The sequence below is a fragment of the Oncorhynchus keta genome, chromosome 26 (assembly GCF_023373465.1).
Source record: "Oncorhynchus keta strain PuntledgeMale-10-30-2019 chromosome 26, Oket_V2, whole genome shotgun sequence".
Classification (NCBI taxonomy): domain Eukaryota; kingdom Metazoa; phylum Chordata; class Actinopteri; order Salmoniformes; family Salmonidae; genus Oncorhynchus; species Oncorhynchus keta.
In genome coordinates, this window is record NC_068446.1 from 10,031,504 (window position 1) to 10,054,078 (window position 22,575).

At 43.5% G+C, this 22,575-nt stretch overlaps 1 protein-coding gene across 3 annotated transcripts; it reads right to left on the bottom strand.

The window, feature by feature from the left end:
• Positions 1–1,417: 1,417 nt before the first annotated feature.
• Positions 1,418–22,131, bottom strand: LOC118358636 (glutathione hydrolase-like YwrD proenzyme). Of its 3 annotated transcripts, none has more exons than XM_052480210.1 (12): positions 22,108–22,131; positions 21,032–21,148; positions 20,676–20,829; positions 19,396–19,549; positions 14,478–14,684; positions 13,218–13,370; positions 12,953–13,040; positions 11,855–12,026; positions 4,575–4,731; positions 3,681–3,851; positions 3,483–3,567; positions 1,418–3,089 (listed from the first exon to the last, which is right to left on the bottom strand). In XM_052480210.1, the coding sequence occupies exons 2-12, from the start codon at positions 21,129–21,131 to the stop codon at positions 2,848–2,850; spliced, it is 1,683 nt and encodes a 560-aa protein (XP_052336170.1). In that variant the 5' UTR covers positions 21,132–21,148; positions 22,108–22,131; the 3' UTR covers positions 1,418–2,847. The 3 variants fall into 3 exon arrangements, with proteins under 3 accessions (XP_052336170.1, XP_052336172.1, XP_052336171.1); XM_052480212.1 differs by lacking the exon at positions 22,108–22,131 and adding an exon at positions 21,582–21,750; XM_052480211.1 differs by lacking the exon at positions 22,108–22,131 and having other exon boundaries at positions 21,032–21,399.
• Positions 22,132–22,575: the final 444 nt, after the last annotated feature.

A 22,575-nucleotide genomic window follows, 5' to 3' on the forward strand; every position in this document is an offset into this window, starting at 1 on the left:
TGTGTCTAACATAAATGGAATAATGTGTCCCTGGGGGGGGGGGGGTTCAAAATCAAAATGAACAGTCAGTATCTAGTGTGGCCACCAGCTGCATTAAGTACTGCAGTGCATCTCCTCCTCATGGACTGCAACAGATTTGCCCGTTCTTGCTGTGAGATGTTACCCCACTCCTCCACCAAGGCACCTGCAAGTTCCCAGATGTGCTCAATGGGATTGAGATCCGGGCTCTTTGCTGGCCATGGCAGAACACTGACATTCCTGTCTTGCAGGAAATCACATACAGAACGAGCAGTATGGCTGGTGGCATTGTCATGCTGAATGTCAGGATGAGCCTGCAGGGAAGGGTATCACATAAGGGAGGAGGATGTCTTCCCTGTAATGCACATCATTGAGATTGCCTGCAATGACAACAAGCTCAGTCCGATGATGCTGTGACACACCGCCCCAGACCATGACGGACCCTCCACCTCCAAATCGATCCCGCTCCAGAGTATAGGCCTCAGTGTAACGCTCATTCCTTCGACGATAAACGTGAATCCTACCATCATCACCCCTGGTGAGACAAAACCGCAACTCTTCAGTGAAGAGCACTTTTTGCCAGTCCTGTCGGGTCCAGCGACGGTGGGTTTGTGCCCAGTGATGTCTGGTGAGGACCTGCCTTACAACAGGGCTACAAGCCCTCAGTTCAGCCTCTCTCGGCCTATTGCGGACAGTCAGCACTGATGGAGGGATTGTGCGTTCCTGGCGTAACTCGGACAGTTTTTGCTGCCATCCTGTATCTACTGGTGTGATGTTCGGATGTACCGATCCTGGGCAGGTGTTGTTACACATGGTCTGCCAATACGAGGACGATCAGCTGTCCGTCCTGTCTCCCTGTAGCACTGTCTTAGGTGTCTCACAGTATGTACATTGCAATTTATTGCCCTGGCCACATCTGCAGTCCTCATGCCTCTTTGCAGCATGCCTAAGGCACATTCACGCAGATGAGCAAGGACCGTGGGCATCTTTCTTTTGGTGTTTTTCAGAGTCAGTAGAAAGGTCTCTTTAGTGTCCTAAATTTTCATAAGTTTGACCTTAATTCCCTACCGTCTGTAAGCTGTTAGTGTCTTAACAACCGTTCCACACGTGCATGTTCATGAATTGTTTATGTTTCATTGAACAAGCATGGGAAACAGTGTTTAAACTCTATACAATGAAGATCTGTTTTTACGAATTATCTTTGAAAGACAGGGTCCTGAAAAAGGGACATTTCTTTTTTCGCTGACTTTTTCTATATATATATTTTTAAATGTGAATCACATTTTTTGGGGGCGTACACCCGACGGCATTGCACGTACCCAGTTTGGGAATACCTGGTCTAAGCTGTTTACCCCGCTGAAAACACAGTTGCCAAATAAAACAATACTATAAGCACACATTTACCGGTAGAAATAACATTTTTTTTATTTGTCTTTTCATTTACATAAGCAAATTTATACTTTCTCATATTTTGGTTGCTAAAGATGCAACCCAGTCACTCGTTCAATTAGTTCGATATTTATGGGCACCACCTTGTCGTTCGTTCTTTATGTTCTGTTGGTATGCTCGCTGGCTAAATTAATTTCCCTTGCTTTCTAACTAGCCAGCATTCATGCATTCTATCGATTTAAAACATTCTGGTGAGCACTACTGTATTTAGTCTTCTGGGGCAACAAATAATGACAGAAGAGAAGCTGCATGTATCAGACTATAGGTGATAAACAAATAGCCTACCAAATGTTGGAAATGATAATAAGGCCTACCAAATGTTGGAAATGATAATAAGGCCTACCAAATGTTGGAAATGATAATAAGGCCTACCAAATGTTGGAAATGATAATAAGGCCTACCAAATGTTGGAAATGATAATAAGGCCTACCAAATGTTGGAAATGATAATAAGGCCTACCAAATGTTGGAAATGATAATAAGGCCTACCAAATGTTGGAAATGATAATAAGGCCTACCAAATGTTGGAAATGATAATAAGGCCTACCAAATGTTGGAAATGATAATAAGGCCTACCAAATGTTGGAAATGATAATAAGGCCTACCAAATGTCAGAAATTATAAGCAAAAACAGGCATCTTATCCGGGTTTCTCATAATGTCTCTATGATGTTTACATGCATCAACTCAAAAACAGAATACTTGAGTATCCTGAATAATAATGGGATATTGCTGTGCATGTAAACATGGTCAGTGAGTGGACAAGTGTAGTGCACTGTCATACTGTAAAGATTCTGTAAGCTCTCTAGCTCCCCCTAGGGAGGGGAGAGGGTCACTAGTACTCTCAGAAAAAAAGGTTCTATCTAGAACCTAAAAGGGTCTCCTGCTGTCCCCATAGGAGAACACGTTGAATGATGGTTCAAAGTAGAACCCTTTTGGATCCAAGTAGAACCCTTTCCACAGAGGGTTCTACATGGAACACAAAATGGTTCTACCTGGAACCAAAAATGGTTTTACCTGGAACCAAAAAGGGTTCTCCTATGGGGACAGTCGAAGAACCCTTTTGGAATCGTTTTTTCGAAGAATGTAGAGCTGTACGATTATTCAAATTCATATCAAAATCGCAATATCTACATGTGCAATATCCATATTGCAAGAGATTCATATTGGGTGCAATATTTTGAACCGCCATTAAGCTGTGTGTAACATCTGTTTTGATTATTATTATGCTCTGTTTCTTAATATAAATCATACTATTTCACTGATTCCAAAAGTTCACCCAAATGTTTTGATCTATATCGCAAGCTAAAATCACAATTGCAATATTTGGTTAAAAAAATCGCAATTATATTTTTTTTGCCGATATTGTGCAGCCCTAGTCACTAGTACCCCTGGGCACAACCATCAGCTCTGGGGTCTGATCCTGCCCACAACACCCTAACATTGGGCTCTGCATCCTGGGTAGACAGGTTCCACCAATCCCCTACTGAGATGACCTGGCCTCGCCCAAACTGACTCCGGTCATGGCCAGTGATAGGCCAGCAAACCACATGGCTACGCTTTTCCAGGTCTTCAGCAACACCCTCGTCGACACCCACCTCCAAATTGACACGCCACTGCTGGGCTGTGAGAGGAGAGGATACAGATAAAGCAGGATTTCCGGTAGGACATGTGGAGTTTTTATTATGACAAATAAATATAGCATTTTCACACACTTTCCTATCTCTATGCATTACTAACGTGTGTGTGCACGTTTCTTAGAATAAATTATGATAGTATTTTTTCTGATGCAGGCAAAATATTATAGTGTAGTTTACTAAACATGTAAACATAGCCCGCCAGGCAGAAGGTCTGGGCATCGAGGGGGGGTAGGGTTACTCTACCTGATCTACAGTACAGTAAGCAGATTTCTACTGTGGGTAGGCTGATTAACAGAGAGAGAGAGAGAGAGAGAGAGAGAGAGAGAGAGAGGAGGGTCATGTGGCCTGGCCTCTAGCCTGGTTCACAGAGAGCTTACCAGCCTTGTCATGCTGCACATACATGCGAGGGGCATCTAGCGCCTCTTGGGGGTTCATCCCAAACTCCAGCATGTTCAGCAACACCTGGATGGAGAAGAGAGAGAGAACACAGGCCACTAAACTAAAGCACCAGGAAAGAAAGAAAATAAGTGAGTGAGTGAGTGAGTGTGTGTGTGTGTGTGTGTGTGTGTGTGTACCTGTATGTGGCCCTGCGGCTGCATAAAGGCTCCCATGACCCCGAGGGAGCAGAGTAGGCGTCCAGAGGCGGGGTCGGTCAGCAGGGCCGGGATGATGGTGTGGTACGGTCTCTTCCCCGGCCCTACACAGTTACTATGGCTACGCTCCAGAGAGAAGTGAGCACCTCGGTTCTGATGGGCCACAGAGTTCAGATGGAACCAGGAGGAAACAATGAAAGCAATTCAACAGATATATTTCAGTTCCAAACTGTATACCTACGATAAATATTTTGGGCGACCTGATCAAATTCACAGAAATGTGATTTATAGATCGATCTATCATTCTACTTGAAAGCAAGTCTAAGAAGCAGTGGATCTGTTCTATGTGCGCTATTTCTATGCTTCCCATTCTTAAGTTTTGTTTTTGCGTATTTTACTTTCAGCTTTGTACACCAGCTTCAAACAGCTAAAACAACAATATTTTTGGTTATGTAAAATATACTTCACAGCGGTTTAGATGGTACAATGATTCTCTACACTATACTAACTTATTTTGTCACATAAACTGAAATTAGGCTAACTTTTCAGTTTTAGAAAACAGGAAATGGAGGAGCGATTTCTGCATAGTGCAAATTTAACTGTTTGTGGCAGGACTAGAATAAACTTGAAGCATAAATATAAATAAAACTATTCCCATAGTTTTAAAACTTGGGCCAAGACTCAATCTGTATCGCAGAAGATCCGCCCAATAGCGTGATAGAAATTCAAAGGCAATGTTCCTGAGTAAGCGGAGACTGCATTCACGGGAAAAGCTGCATATTTCGGTTCAATTGGAAATAACCTTTACATTTCAATCGAGGTACGGATTGAATTTAGCCCTTGGTTCCTCAACGACCGAGACAGGCTGCCACTCACTTGCAGGGTGAAGCCACAGCTCTGAGGCACCAGACCAGTTCCGAAGCCCATGTAGTTACTGTTGATGAATGAGCAGGCGTTGCCCTGGCCGTCCACCACCGTGAAATACACCGTGTCACTTCCTAAGGGCACATCGCGCTCCGCCTTGACGCTGACCCTGAGGAATGGGAGAGAGAGAAAGTGAAGGGGGAGGGACAGAGAGAGAGAGAGAGAGAGAGAGAGAGAGAGAGAGAGAGAGAGAGAGAGAGAGAGAGAGAGAGAGAGAGAGAGAGAGAGAGAGAGAGAGAAAGATAGAGCACTCCGGGGGATTAATTTAATTCCTGTAAGTAAACAGGAATTACACTTTCTCATACACATGCAGACACACATAATACAAGGCGAGGTGAGGGGGATGGAAATGCTTTTGATCTGCTTCTGTTCTGTGGGTGGCGCTGTGTGCTCTTTTTAAAGGATGGGTCCCGGTCTCTCCTAGGCTATAGGATCCGGGGAGTCGGGTGCGGTCTGTTGGTCATTGGGATGACAACCCAACTCAGGATGAGGAGGGGTTTTAGAGGGTGGAATAGTGGGGACAAATTGGAGATGTACGTAGTAGCAATGCAAATATCATGGTAAAGCTATATAGACACTCAATCATCATGTTACTTTTTAATGGTACGTTTACAAACATATATTATGAGTCATAGAATTTAAACTTGTCTCATTATGGTAATTGGTGAAATAAGTATAGCCAGTTATAATTGTAATGGAGATAATAAGAAAAAGCGATCAGTATTTACCTGGCTAAAAGAGAAGGAATATAATACCTATTGTTCACAGGAAACTCATTCAACAATTTTAGATGAAGTTTTGTGGAAAATGGACTAGGGGGAGAAATATATTTCTACCACGGGCAAAGAAATTCAAAAAGGGGTGGTGATATTAATTAACAGTCATTTTTATTTTTATTATTAACCTATACGGTCCAAATAATTATGATCCATGCTTCTTTGAAAATATAAAAATGTATCAAGCAACACAAAACTCTATTATTATGGTGGGAGATTATAATACGGTTTTAAATACCTCTATGGACCGTAAAGGAAATCACCCATTTTATGCTGGCCTTCTAAACCTCCAGAAAACCGTGGATGAACAAAAATACATCATTACGAGGCTTATTGAAACAAATCATCAAGGAACCCACCAGGTACAACCCTAAATCTGTAAACAAGGGCACCCTCATAGACGTCATCCTGACCAACTGGCCCTCCAAATACACCTCCGCTGTCTTCAACCAGGATCTCAGCGATCACTGCCTCATTGCCTGTATCCGCTACGGATCCGCAGTCATCACTGTCAAACGCTCCCTAAAGCACTTCTGCGAGCAGGCCTTTCTAATCGACCTCATCCCTTTAGTTGAGGATGCCTGGTCATTCTTTAAAAGTAACTTCCTCACCATTTTAGATAAGCATGCTCCGTTCAAAAAATGCAGAACTAAGAACAGATATAGCCCTTGGTTCACTCCAGACCTGACTGCCCTCGACCAGCACAAAAATATCCTGTGGCGGACTGCAATAGCATCGAATAGTCCCCGCGATATGCAACTGTTCAGGGAAGTCAGGAACCAATACACGCAGTCAGTCAGGAAAGCAAAGGCCAGCTTCTTCAGGCAGAAATTTGCATCCTGTACCTCTAACTCCAAAAAGTTCTGGGACACTGTAAAGTCCATGGAGAACAAGAGCACCTCCTCCCAGCTGCCCACTGCACTGAGGCTAGGTAACACTGTCACCACCGATAAATCCATGATTATCGAAAACTTCAACAAGCATTTCTCAACGGCTGGCCATGCCTTCCTCCTGGCTACTCCAACCTCGGCCAACAGCTCCGTCCCCCCCCCCGCAGCTACTCGCCCAAGCCAGGTTCTCCTTTACCCAAATCCAGATAGCAGATGTTCTGAAAGAGGTGCAAAACCTGGACCCATACAAATCAGCTGGGCTTGACAATCTGGACCCTCTATTTCTGAAACTATCCGCCGCCATTGTCGCAATCCCTATTACCAGCCTGTTCAACCTCTCTTTCATATCGTCTGAGATTCCCAAGGATTAGAAAGCTGCCGCAGTCATCCCCCTCTTCAAAGGGGGAGACACCCTGGACCCAAACTGTTACAGACCTATATCCATCCTGCCCTGCCTATCTAAGGTCTTCGAAAGCCAAGTCAACAAACAGGTCACTGACCATCTCGAATCCCACCGTACCTTCTCCGCAGTGCAATCTGGTTTCCGAGCCGGTCAGGGGTGCACCTCAGCCACGCTCAAGTTACTAAAAGATATCATAACCGCCATCGATAAAAGACAGTACTGTGCAGCTGTCTTCGTCGACCTGGCCAAGGCTTTCGACTCTGTCAATCACCAAAGTTCCTTAACTATAGGGACAAAGAAAGTTCTTCGACTGGCCATCCATGCCAAAAAGTCGGGAGTCGGACCTTTGATGTATGAGGGCCATCGGATCTACATCAACTTCGACATGAGCAGAGACCTCTACATGAAACACAGAATTCGACCCCGCACAACTATTGACGAATGGAAGGAAAGAGACATCACACTGAAATCAGCAAAAGAAGCTACCCAATTCTTGGGGAACTTGGACAAGGAGAACGGTGGAAATGGCAATGAATTAAATGTATAGGCTACAGGACAGCCTCTCAACAGACGATATACAACAGATGTCACGCCCTGACCATAGAGCCCTTGGATTCTCTATAGTGTTTTAGGTCAGGGTGTGACTAGAAGGGTGTTCTAGAATGTGTATTTCTATGTTGGTGGTTTTGTATGGTTCCCAATTATAGGCAGCTGGTAATCGTTACCTCTAATTGGGGATCATATTTAGTTAGTCCTTTTTCCTACCTGCGTTTGTGGGATATTGTTTGTGCTTGTTGCACCACGTAGTCATGGTTCGTTGCTTGTTAATTGTTTTTGTCAGTTAAGAACAAGTCAGTTGCCTCCCGGGTGGCGCAGTGGTTAAGGGCGCTGTACTGCAGCGCCAGCTGTGCCATCAGAGACTCTGGGTTCGCGCCCAGGCTCTGTCGTAACCGGCCGCGACCGGGAGGTCCGACGCACAATTGGCCTAGCGTCGTCCGGGTTTGGGAGGGCTTGGTCAGTAGGGATGTCCTTGTCTCATCGCGCACCAGCGACTCCTGTGGCGGGCCGGGCGCAGTGCGCTTACCAAGGTTGCCAGGTACAAAGTGTTTCCTCCGACACATTGGTGCAGCTGACTTCCAGGTTGGATGCGCGCTGTGTTAAGAAGCAGTGCGGTTGGGTTGTGTATCGGAGGATGCATGACTTTCAACCTTCGTCTCTCCCGAGCCCGTACGGGGGTTGTAGCGATGAGACAAGATAGTAGCTACTACAACAATTGGATACCATGAAATTTGGGAGAAAAAGGGGGTAACATTTTTTTTAATTAATTTAAAAATTTAAAAAAGACAAGTCAGTTAAGAACAAATAATTATTTTCAATGACGGCCTAGGAACAGTGGGTTAACTGCATGTTCAGGGGTAGAACAACAGATCTGTACCTTGTCAGCTCGGGGATTCGAACTTGCAACCTTTCGGTTACTAGTCCAACGCTCTAGGCTACTAGGCTACCCTGCCACCCCGACATTATTTTAGTCAATTGGAGGTGTACCTGTGGATGTATTTCAAGGCCTACCTTCAAACTCAGTGACTCCTTGCTTGACATCATGGGAAATCAGTCAAGATCTCAGAAAAAAAATTGTAGACCTCCACAAGTCTCATCCTTGGGAGCCAATTCCAAAGGGCTGAATGTACCACGTTCATCTGTACACACAATAGTACGCAAGTATAAACACCATGGGACCACGCAGCTGTCATACAGCTCAGGAAGGAGACGCGTTCTGTCTCCTAGAGATTAACGTACTTTGGAAAAAGGGGGAGGCTTGCAAGCCGAAGAACATCATCCCAACCGTGAAGCACGGGGGTGGCAACATCATGTTGTGGGGGTGTTTTGCTGCAGGAGGGACTGGTGCACTTCACAAAATAGATGGTGTCATGAGGAAGGAAAAGTATGTGGTCCTTCTGTGGCTCAGTTGGTAGAGCATGGCGCTTGTAACGCCAGGGTAGTGGGTTCGATTCCCGGGACCACCCATACGTAGAATGTATGCACACATGACTGTAAGTCGCTTTGGATAAAAGCGTCAGCTAAATGGCATATATTATTATTATTATTATTATTATTATTATTATTATGTGGATATATTGAAGCAACATCTCAAGACATCAGGAAGTTAAAGCTTGGTCGCAAATGGGTCTTCCAAATGGAAAATGACCCAAAGCATACTTCCAAAGTTGTGGCAAAATGGCCTAAGGACAACAAAGTCAAGGTATTGGAGTGACCATCACAAATACCTGACCTGAATCCAATGTGCAGAACTGAAAGAGTGTGCAAGTAAGGAGGCCTACAAACCTGACTCGGTTACACTAGCTCTGTCAGAAGGAATGGGCCAAAATTCACCCAACTTATTGTGGGAAGCGTGTGGAATGCTACCTGAAACGTTTGACCCAAGTTAAACAATTTAAAGGCAATGCTACCAAATACTAATTGAGTGTATGTAAACTTCTGACCCATGTGATGTAAGAAATACAATATTAAATAAATAATTCTCTCTACTGTTATTCTGACATTTCACATTCTTAGGATCACCACTTTATTTTAACTGACCTAAGTCAGGGAATTTTTACAAGCATTAAATGTCAGGAATGTGAAAAACTGAGTTTAAATGTATTTGGCTAAGATGTATGTAAACTTCCAACTTCAACAGTATATACACCTGTTCTGAAAGGCCTCGGCGTCTGCAACACGACTAAGCAAGGGGCACCACCAAGCCAGCAGCACCATGAAGACCAAGGAGCACTCCCAACAGGTCAGGGACAAAGTTGTGGAGAAGTACAGATCAGGTTTGAGTTCTAAAAAAATATCAGAAACTATTATTATTATTATACTTATTTTCCACCATAATTTGCAAATAAATTCATTAAAAATCCTACCAAGCTCAGACAGTCTGCGTTTAGAATACCATAAAGGCATATTGTTTCACCCTAATTCTGGCTAGGACTACACATTTATTGATTATGATTTCATACATTATAATCAATTCCATACAATTATATGTTTCATGGCGGAATATTCTAATCATTCAATTAACAGACAATTCTCACCTATCAATTTTACATATTAGTAAAGACAAGACTAAATAGAGAATAGTCTAATGGGTGAAAATATGATCCCTTGATGAGAGAACAGCATGTGCAGCCTGAGAAGGACCTTTCTCAAATCATCAGTAGCCTATAGCTGCATTATGCAGCCCATATACATTTTGATATCTAAGACATTCTAAGGTTTGTATCATTCACAACTAAAGTTGCCAAATAACTTTAAATCTAGCGTAGGCTATAGGGCCTGTTTCAAATGATCACTTTTACACTCAACATAGCCACTTGCTCTAAAATTAGAAAAATATCCTTTAAGTTCAATTATATTCTTCTTACTAAAAAAATAATATATACTGAACAAAAGTATAAAGATTTTACAGGATTGCAGTTAATATAAGGAACTCAGTCAGTCAATTTAAATAAATAAATGAGGCCCTAATCTATGGATTGCACATGACTGGGCAGGGGCGCAGCAATGGGTTGGCCTGTGAGGGTATAGGCCCACCCACCGGGGAGCCAAGCCCAGCAAATCATAATGAGTTTTCCCCCCAGGAAATGGCTTTATTACAGACAGAAATACTCCTCAGTTTCATCAGCTGTCTGGGTGACTGGTCTCAGACGATACCGCAGGTGAAGAAGCCAGATGTGGAGATCCTGGGCTGGCGTGGTTACACGGTAGTGCGTACAGCCCAGTACTTTACTGGGGCAAAGCTGCCTGCCATCCAGGACCTCTACACCAGGCAGTGTCAGAGGAAGGCCCTTAAAATTGTCAAAGACCCCAGCCACCCCAGTCATAGACTGTTCTCTCTACTACCGCATGGCAAGCGGTACCGGAACACCAAGTCTAGGACATAAAGGCTTCTCAACCGTTTTTACTCCCAAGACATAAGACTCCTGAACAGGTAATCAAATGGCTACCCGGACTATTTGCCCCCCCCCCAACACCCCAACCCCTTCTTTTTACACTGCTGCTACTCTCTGTTTATCACATATGCAGTCACTTTAACTATACATTCATGCACATACTACCTCAATCAACCTGACTAACCGGTGTCTGTATGTAGCCTCTCTACTTTTATAGCCTCGCTACTGTATCGAGCCTGTCTTTTTATTTCTCTACTTATTGTTCATCTAATACCTTTTTTGCACTATTGGTTAGAGCCTGTGAGTAAGCATTTCACTGTAAGGTTGTATTCGGCACACGTTACAAATAAACTTTGATTTGATTTGGCGATCACATTCCTCAGTAACATGTGAGTCAACCAAACTTCTCCAAGGAAACAAGATCCTGGAGTTTCAAGTTGGTCTGGAGAGAATTCCAAGAACATGGAGCTGAGTAACTAAAACACTATAAAAAATATATTGTATAGATCAATAATCTATTAAAATTACCTATTGTTTTTACTAGTATGATGTCTGTCCATCAGTTTTATGTCATTGTTGTTACATACAATTATTAGCTAATCACACCCTTTTAGTATGTCATAATTTTGAGGATTCCATTAATAATTTGGTGTCAGTCCAGTGTCACTTGGTGTTACTCAATTTAAATGAAGGGAAATAACATTGTGAGCAAAATTAAATCGTATCGCTGCAGTAAATTATTTTTAAAGGGTTAATGACCTTAGATTTGAGCATCTGTGGCCTCCATTTAAGAAAATCTTCAATAACTTAAAATGTCTCATTAGTGTTACCATCATTGGTGTTACTACTCCTACTGGTGCACAATGTTATCCTCGTGGTAAAAAGTATTTAAAGTCATTAAGATGCCATATTAGTTGATTTAGAATGGGATGATGTACCCAAATATATTTAAATAAATAAAAATAAATAGAGTACATTTTTTTCCTAAATGCCACCGCAATTCAAGAACGACCCAGCAAAGTGAGAACATTTCTCTCTGGTCCTTGAAAACAAAAAAAGGTGGCATTCACTCAAAGCCCTGATCCTGTCATGGGTCGAGACATTCTCTCTCTCGCTCTCTCTCTTGCACTTACTAACTCTCTCCCTCTAATTATTTTTCTCTCACTTGCTCACTCATAACAAACACACACACACACCTTTGTGGTCTTACCTGTCCATTTGTATGGTGTGTGAGAGCTGCAGGCTGTAGTCTTTAGACAGTAGACTCTCCAGAGGGACTTTAACGTGATCTGGGTCAGCACAGTAATGGACTGTATCAGCCAAGCTCAGCTTCAGGGCCTCAGCCAACACATGGAGGTAACTTGCACTGTTATGACCCATCTCTGCAGAGCACAGATACACACAAAGTGAATCAGTCAGTGGGTTGCATTGAAACAGGCCAGTGTTTGTCAACTCTGATTCTGGAACAGACTCAGGGTTGGAGGGTCTTTGTGGAAAGTCAAGACGGGTCAACAAAATATCCTCACTGTGAATAACAGGTAGCTAAGCCTTATATCATCATTTCCTTTTGATTCATATCAAAGCAACAATTGAAACAATTGAAACAAGTTATAATTAAACACACAAAGTACAGTTACATGCACAAATCAAATACACAGCTGGAACTCCGATTGAGTTGTTAGTCAGAATAATAGTCAGACTAATAGAATAGTTTGATTAAAACGTTTGCATGCTTTGCAAGAATAAACGATTTCCCCAATAATCCTGTTTACATGGACACATCTGAAATCAGGTGACCTGATAGGACTCTGATAGATGCAGAAAATTGCCAATCAAAATAAAACTTCTACCATGTCATTTTTGGGAAGCCTATTTTATTCGGACATATAAAGTTTGTATGTGAAAACTACTTCTGAGATGCATACTCTCAGTTGTTCTGTACTCACTTCACTCGCGCTAAAAACAGGGTTGCTCGCACGGCTGGTGCTAAACACATGCGCAGATCAAATACACCGCCGGAACGACGATTTAAGGTGTTTACATGTCCGAATAATTTGAAAGTTTGCTCAGAAAACAAGGGGTTTTAATTGGCGTACAGTTACTTCAACTAAGATAAGCAGAGTAAGGTGTTTATATGACTAATGCCATACTCTGCCTGCTACCATAATCTGTTTAACATCGAATTATTAGTGTTCATGTAAATGTACTCACTGTCTCAGTGGAGTTTATATGTCTACGCTCTTCCCCACAATTAATACAAAGCTGGGGTTGTCCTTCGTTGGGGAGACTGAGGTTAAGATGTCGCTACCTTTGATGGGGAAGTTCTCCAGTATATTGAGGGCCATGAGTGCTGCCATGCCTTGACTGTTAGGAGGGACTTCCCATAGCCTCACACCCTGAGAGAGAACGAGGGAGAGAAAGAGAGAGAGAGAGAGAGAGAGAGAGAGAGAGAGAGAGAGAGAGACCACAGTAAGGGATTGATAGTAACATGAACTTTGTGTCACTGTGATCCACCCTACAGTAGCAAATCCCTGTTTAGTTGGTTGTGGTGTGTCGTGTGTCCTTGAACCTACCCTGTAGTCAGTGTGGATGGGTTTGATCTCCTCGCTGTCATGGCTACGTAGATCATCCAGACTCATCACTCCTCCATTCCGAATGATGACATCAACAATCAACTTCGCCACTCTGCCTTCATAGAACCCTACTTTACCATGCTGGCCCAGCTCCTGATCGGAGATGTCAGTCAGTCAGTCAATCAATCAATCAATGACTGGGAAATATTTACATGGATATTTGGGAGTGACACTATAACAAAACTACTCATCTGATATTCCAGTGAGCGCAATATGAGTCAGAAAGGAGTTTCTGTGTACATGTGACATGTCAGCCCACTTGGGCTAGGGGCTCCTTTGTGTACAGGATTGATAACAGACGCCATCCCTAATAGGTGGTGTGTTGCCACGCCAACAGGGAATGTGTCACCACAAACAGTTTGATATTGAACACACGCCATTCCTGTGGAAAGGAGTTGTGGGTCAGATGATATGAACTGAAAAGAATCAATGAACTGAATGGGATTATGAATGGATGATGGCCTGATGGTATCCATGTTATCCTTGGCATCACTCAGTAATAAATACTAATAATAATAATGTATTCAACTTCTATAGCGCTTTTCATAACAGAAATACATTTCAAGTGCTTCAAAAGCAAAAAACAAACAGGCAATACATCATCATGAGTAGACTAGCTATTGGTTTTATCAAAGATGTACTATATAGAAAAGATGGTTGACTGGTCGCTCTAACAATAGAAATGCATGTCCTCAAAGGCGATAGGCAGGCGGGAGAAGGCGAGATCTGTTGGGAACATTCTAGCCAATGAGAGGGCAGATATACGCCTGTGAACAACAGGCACAACTCCGATCTAAAATTGTTTGTCTCAACGTTGCTGGAATGTCACGTGCATTACACTTATTCGTACATTCGTAACAACTTAAGTCCTAAGCATTATGAAACTTCTATTAGATCAAATAAGCCTCGACACGCTTTCATTGTCCCCCATACAAAAACTCCTCACTTGGTTTGCTTAACGCTTATTTTCGCGTATACAGATTTTGGGGCAGAGTCTACCCTCTTACTCAAGTAAAACCAGACTAGTGACTCAGGGACTCACGGGTGAAAGGAACAAACCTGTCAGGCATGACATCAGAGATCGATACTATACACAGTAGAATTGAGCCTGCCCCGGTAGTGAGAAATGCACACACAGACACTCCTCTCTGGGTAATGTTGAGCATCACTGATTCTCCCCTCAGTCAAGGACAGGGTTACCTGGAAAGTTTGGGCCAGATGAGGGTTGGAGAACACCTGTCCATGTTTGGGCGCATCGTTCTTAATCAGGAAGTCTCTTCCCAGCTCCCTCCCAGCAGCCCTCATGGTACGGACCCACTTGGCCCAGTGGTGCGCAGTCACCTGGGCAACGGGGAATCCACACAGGGCGAGGTCAGAGGCGGGCCTCAGGACATCCTGGAGAGAGAGCTTGTAGACACATAGGAACAGGAAACACACAGTTAAGGAGTTAGGGTTTCCACTAGTTACCACAGCTACAAAGTAGAAATGGTCTATATCGTAGAAATTCATGATAATTGTTTTTGCTTTTTGGTCGTAATTTAAGGTTAGGGTTAGGCATAAGGTTAGCACTGTGGTTGAGGCTAGGGTTAGGTTTTAAAAAACCTACGGTCGATGTTCACACCCCACGGGAATCTATTTAGCATCATAAAAACATCACCATAAAAATGTCAGTTTAAATAAAAATCTATGTTTATTTGTCACATGCGCCGAATACAAACTTACAGTGTAATGCTTACCTACAGGCTATGACCAATGGTGCCGAAAAAGAAGAAAAAAGTATGTGTGTGTGTGTAGGTAAGTAAAGAAATAAAACAACAGTTGAAAGACATTTGAAAAAAAGAGTAGCAAGGCTATATACAGACACCTGTTAGTCAGGCTTATTGAGGTAGTATGTACATGTAGGTATTGTTAAAGTGACTATGAATATATGATGAACAGAGAGTAGCAGAAGCCTACAAAGGGGGGTTGGCAGGTGGTGGGACACAATGCAGATAGCCCGGTTAGCCAATGTGCGGGAGCACTGGTTGGTCGGGCCATTTAGGTAGTATGTACATGCATGTATAGTTAAAGTGACTACGCATATAAAATAAACAGAGTAGCAGCAGCGTAAAAGAGGGGTTGTGGGGGGGGCACACAATGCAAATAGTCCGGGTAACCATTTGGCTACCTGTTCAGGAGTCTTATGGCTTGGGGGTAAAGACTGTTGAGAAGCCTTTTTGTCCTCGACCTGGCACTCCGGTACCGCTTGCCATGCGGTAGTAGAGAGAATAGTCTATGACTGGGATGGCTGGGGTCTTTGACAACTTTTAGGGCCTTCCTCTGACACCGCCTGGTGTAGAGGTCCTGGATGGCAGGCAGCTTTGCCCCAGTGATGTACTGGGCCGTACGCACTACCCTCTGAAGTGCCTTGCGTTCGGAGGCAGAGCAACTGCCATTACCAGGCAGTGACGCAACCGGTCAGGATGCTCTCGATGTTGCAGCTGTAGAACCTTTTGAGGATCTCAGGACCCATGCCAAATCTTTTTAGTTTCCTGAGGGGGAATAGGCTTTGTCGTGCCCTCTTCACGACTGTCTTGGTGTGTTTGGACCATTCTAGTTTGTTATTGATGTGGACACCAAGGAATTTGAAGCTCTCAACCTGCTCCACTACAGCCCCGTCGATGAAAATGGGGACGTGCTCTGTGCTCCTTTTCCTGTAGTCCACAATCATCTCCTTAATCTTGGTTACGTTGAGGGATAGGTTGTTATTCTGGCACCACCCGGCCAGGTCTCTGACCTCCTCCCTATAGGTTGTCTCGTCGTTGTTGGTCATTTGGCCTACCACTGTTGTGTCGTCAGCAAACTTAATGATGGTGTTGGAGTCGTGCCTGGCCATGTAGTCGTGGGTGAACAGGGAGTACAGGAGAGAACGGAGCACGCACCCCTGGGGAGCTCCAGTGTTGAGGATCAGCGTGGCAGATGTGTTGCTACCTACCCTCACCACCTGGGGGCGGCCCCTCAGGAAGTTCAGGATCCAGTTGCAGAGTGAGGTGTTTCGTCCCAGGATCCTTAGCTTGGTGATGAGCTTTCAGGGTACTATGGTGTTGAACGCTGAGCTGTAGTCAATGGACAGCATTCTCACATAGGTGTTCCTTTTGTCCAGGTGGGAAAGGGCTGTGTGGAGTGCAATAGAGATTGCATCATCTGTGGATCTGTTTGGGTGGTATGCAAATTGGAGTGGGTCTAGGGTTTCTGGGATAGTGGTGTTGATGTGAGCCATTACCAACCTTTCAAAGCACTTCATGGCTACGGACGTGAGTGCTACGGGTCTGTAGTCATTTATGCAGGTTGCCTTTGTTCTTGGGCACAGGGACTATGGTGGTCTGCTTGAAGTATGTTGGTATTAGACTCAATCAGGGACATGTTGAAAACGTCAGTGAAGACACCTGTCAGTTGGTTAGCACATGCCCAGAGCACACGTCTGGTAATCTGTCTGGCCCCGCAGCCTTGTGTATGTTGACCTGTTTAAAGGTCTTACTCACATCAGCTACGGAGAGCGTGATCACACAGTCGCCCGGAACAGCTGATGCTCTCATGCATGCCTCAGTGTTGCTAAGATAGATATATTACTTTTTTTGCAGTCTCAATCCAACGCATCCGCCTATGTAACACTTCCACATCTGCTGTGAAAGGTGACAGAGCTAGAGGGGTGTTTGTCAGACCATGAGATATCCAAAAATCGTCTGTAGCGTCCGGTTTAGCCTACAAACTATTATGACCCATCTATGGAAAGATGAGACTTTCACGAACACAGTGGTGTTCTCCGTTTTGCTCTACGATCCTCACCATCGTCTTGGGACTCATCTGAGTTCGGTAGAGCCGATCTGCCAACTTCTTTCTGTAGCATCTGAACAGTTTGGGCTACACACTATGACCCCTCTGTCTAAAGGTGAGAATCTCAAGAACACGTACATGTAGGTTGTTTGTCCTCTAGGACGCCCACAGGCCTCACAAGACTCGTCTGAAGGTCCGCTGGTACCAGTTGAACAAATTAATGGAAGCGTACAGTTTAAGTCGGAAGTTAACATACACGTAGGTTGGAGTCATTAAAACTTGTGGTTTTTCAACCACTCCACAAATTTCTTGTTAACAAACTATAGTTTTGGCAAATTGGTTAGGACATCTACTTTATGCATGACACAAGTAATTTTTACAACAATTGTTTACAGATTATTTCACGTATAAATCACTGTATCACAATTCCAGTGGGTCAGACGTTTACATACACTAAGTTGTAGGTTTGTAGTGCTCCTTGCTCACACAAGCTTTTTCAGTTCTGCCCACAAGTTTACTATAGGATTGAGGTCAGGGCTTTCTGATGTTCACTCCAATTCCTTGAATTTGTTGTCCTTAAGCCATTTTGCCACAACTTTGGAAGTATACTTGGGGTCATTGTCCATTTGGAAGACCCATTTGCGACCAAGCTTTAACTTCCTGACTGATGTCTTGAGATGTTGCTTCAATATATCCACTTAATTTTCCTTTCTCATGAAGCCATCTATTTTGTGAAGTGCACCAGTCCCTTCTGAGGCAAATGACCCCCACAACATGATGCTGCCACCCCCATGCTTCACAGGTTGGAATGGTGTTCTACAATGTTACTGTTATCAGGCCTGTTACAGCATTTTGCATAACATCATCATTCGTACTAAGGCTGGGCATATCATAAGCCCCAATTCAATTGTTGTACAAAATTGGCACGTAACTAGCCTGCTAATGATGCGTTCATTATCATAAAATGCAACAGAATTCAGCCTGTCTAACTATTCTCTGAGGAACTCGTTTTGGTCTCCACAGTAGATATGATGCCATTTTCTCAGGTAAACCACCTCAAGTGGCAGTTTAGCATTAATCTCCAATCTAGACGTATATTTTTTTATTATTATTAATTGAGCAACAGGCTTGAAATTTATAGTGAAATCTAAACTTAGATTAGAAGAAGGATTTAATTTATCTAGGATTCATTTAAAACTAGGTTTAAAATGTGGTGCCCCAAGATTAATAGATAAACATTTATTTAACCCAGTTTAAGAGTTAATCCATGTTGGTACAACCCACCCTATGTGTACAAAACATTAAAGACACCTGCTCATTCCATGACATAGACTGACCAGGTTGAATGAAGGTGAAAGCTATGATCCCTTATGGATGTCACGTTTTAAATCCACTTCAATCAGTGTAGACGAAGGGGAGGAGGCGGGTTAAAGAAGGATTTTTAAGCTTTGACACAATTGAGACATGGGTTGTGTATGTGTGCCATTAAGAGGGTGAATGTGCAAGACAAAATATGAAAGTGCCTTTGAACGGATATGGTAGTAGGTGCCTGGCACACTGGTTTATGTCAAGAAGGGTCCACCAACCAAAGGACACCCAGCCAACTTGACACAACTGCGAAAAGCATCGGAGTCCACATGGGCCAGCATCCCAGTGGAAAGCTTTTGACACCTTGTAGAATCCATGCCCAGATGAATTGCGGCACATTTGTTTATCAATGTTTACATATCATTCTGTTTGTAACTACAGCTATAAATACAGCTGCCCTAACAGCCAGCAGCAGGTTGCCATGGAGAGAAAGTATGAAGTATGAGTATGACGTCTCAATTTAACACAATGTACTATACAGATCAACAAAGCAACAGCTCCTTTGAGGAAGCCATGGAAACAGAGTAGAACAGGCCTGCTAGGGATGAACAGCTGGACCCAGGCCAAATACAGGTCAAGAATGAACAAATTAGATCTAAAAGTAACAAGAGGACAGACAGTGTGTGGGACTGGGGGGCATGTTTTTAATGCTTATTGAAGGACGGACACACTCAGAGTGCAGAGTCGTTCAGTTGTTGCCATGGATAAGCTACAAACAAAAAAACAGCTGGACAGAAAGGACCCATTTGTTGATGTTTTAGATCTAATGTATTTTTTAAAGATGGATGTACACTATGAATGCACTGCTTCACAACATGAGCGGTCTCACTGCATTAGAAACAGAATAGAATAGAGTAGAAATTCTATAAAATACTAAAGAATAAAACATTATTGTCCATCTGGAGCTATAATAAAATAACCATACATCATACTTTACCTTCTGACTGCCAAACAGGCGGACGGTGTCACACCAGCAGGCCGCGGCCCCCGGCACGGTGGCGTTCAGGGCGTGGAAGGATGGGATCGGGTTAGACTCACTGTAGCCATACCTCTCCAGGAGATCCACCGTCTGTGCCCTGGGAGCCCGGCCGCTGGTACAAGACACACGCACATAGTCAAACGGGGATCAACAGAAGCTAAATGTGTTGGTCTAGTAAGTAACACACAAATCATTTAGTATGACTGAGACCGAAAATTTCTAAGGCAGGCAAGCCACACTGGCTACCAACACACCCAAATGGGCCAGTGATTAGCTCAAGGTCACTGATCCAGAACTGGATGGTCAAATAAGTTCAAGGCTGCCACCCAATCAGTAAGAAACCAGTCCAGTATATTCAGTCAGTGCAACACACTAGGGTTAAATAGAAAGTATAACACAATAGTGTCCTAGAAAAAACACAACGCCAAGATGAATAGCACTGGTTATTCCAGAGTCAACTGGAACTGCCCACACAGACACACACACACACACACACAGACATAGACACACACACACACACATGTAACAGAATCATTTTAAACCGTCCCTTGCCCATACCCGGGCGCGAACCAGGGACCTTCTGCACACATCAACAACAGTCACCCACGAAGCATCGTTACCCATCGCTCCACAAAAGCAGAGCAAGGGGAACTACTACTTCAAGGTCTCAGAGCAAGTGACGTAACCGATTGAAACGCTACTTAGCGCGCACCGCTAACTAAGCTCGCCGTTTCACATCCGTTACACACACACACACACACACACACACACACACACACACACACACACACACACACACACACACACACACACACAACCAACATTACTTGGTAATAACACACTCATAAAGAAACAGAGGGAAAGGCATTATTCACTGAGTAAACTGATTGTTGGAGTATTCTTGATGTATATTTACTAAACCAACAGGGGGGTGTAAATCAGGGAAGGTTAGTCATAACACATAAAACATGCAAAATCATTTATTTATGAGACTGCCATTATGAACACGAGTCTCACTGTATGATACTGGCTCACTGGCTATTTTCAGACAAAAACATTGAGAATATATTAGATCATATTACCAGCCTAACCATTCATGATACAATAACCCTTTGCTGAAGATACTGACTGTTAGTCTACCACATGTTTTTATCTGGCTGTAAAGTGTGTGGTTAAAAACGACAATGAAATGTGACAAAACATGAACTACTGGGTCTTGGCAGTGCAGTGCCCCTCACCTGCCGTTCAGGCCGCGCACCTGGCCTGTGCTTGCGTCATAGAACAGACAGAAGCTGTCCCCACCGATCCCACAGCTGCAGGGTTCTGTCACGGCCAGGGCGGCAGCCACAGCCACAGCAGCATCAGCAGCATTCCCTCCTCTCTTCAAGATGTCTGTGAGGGGAGCAAGTCGAGATGGTATCTGAATATATCAGGTCCAGCCAGGGTCTGGACTCGGATTGGAGAGTCATTTAAAGCATAAAGTGATGGAAAGTGATATCGCCTACAAACATGAAACAACGTGCAAATTAAGATACTATTTTTCACATAGGCCTTCATCAAAGGCGCACTAAAGCATTGGACCAGAGCCACTCACCCAGACCAATGTTTGATGCCAAGGGCTGACTTGATGCCACACAGCCATGTAAACAAACAACAGCTGACCGACGCGAGGTGAAGGGGAGGTCGGGCTGCATAGCCGAGGCTACTTCTCCTTTATCACACAAAAAAAAGATTTCCTTCAATACATCCTCGTGTGAAACGTACTGCGCACAGTTCAGCCATTTCTGTTAAGAGGCACTCTATTTGGACGCGAAAATAACTTGCTCAATAACGTTTCCCTGTGACGTTCACTCGACAATTATTATAATCTAAATGTCATATGAATGATCTGATATTGTTCCACACTACTTTGCTACGTTGTGTCACTTTGCTTCCTGATCGATTCATCGGGAGTCGATTGATCCAGGAATGGTGGATGGATTACAGATCACATCCATGAGCAATGCATTGCATTAAAATTACGTTTTTATTTTTATTGTGTGGTGTCAAGTGACAGTACATTGTAGTAGACTAGGCCTATACAACACAATATTAATGTTAGTTTATCAACAAAACAAAGAAGACCCGCGTGAATGTCAACTCACCAACATACTGTAATGAAACAGGCAGGGAGCATTCTAGTCCGTGGTCCGGCGCCCTACCCAGGGTCGTTACAATACTGTATACGACCAATGTTCCCTCTAAACTGCTTGCAATGTGCGTCCGTAGCCTAGGCTACCGCTCTTTTATCACGCACCATTTTTCCCCCTACGTTTCCTCACATGAAACGCACTGTGCAAAATTCATGCATTTCTGTTGAGAGGCGCTGTATTTGGACGGCAAAAATAACGTGCTCAATAACGTTTCCCTGTGGTATACCGTCACTCGACAATTATTAAAATCTAAATGTGAAATGAATAATCGGATATTATTACACACAATTTTGTGTCACTTTGCTTTCTGCTCGATTAATCGGTGGTCGATTGAACCAGGAATGGTGGAGAGATTACGTACCACATTCTTTTTATTATGTGATGTCAAGTGGCAGTACCTTGTAGTAAACTTAAACTAACATTAATCTTGTGTAGGTTATCAACAAAACAAACCAGACCAAAGTGAATGTCTACTCACCAACATATTGTATATGACAAATGTTCCAAACTGTGTGCATGTGCTGGTGCACAGCTCCCCCAGGACTGCTGTGCAGAAAAATATCAGCCTGTGCAGAGAAGCACTAGATTGAACTTCACTCAACTTTCTACAGTTTTCCCCCTTTATTAGTTAACATGATCAACCTTTCCGTTTACTGTAGGAATTTTGATCGAATCAACGCAATATTAGCCACTTTCAACATATGGAAACAAAAGGAACTATGCAAGACTTAAAGACAATGTATGCTTGATCTGAATACGTGTTCGGAGGGGCCATGTGGATGGTGGGAAGCAATTGCGGAGCCTCCAGAGGCATGCAGAGGCCAAATTGAGCTCTACAGCATCGCCTTGCCTACCCAAATGTTGTAACAATGAAGAGGGCTCCGTATAGCTCCTCATTGACATGATGGGTTGACGGTAGGTGGTTGCGGGAGGTCCAGTATAAACA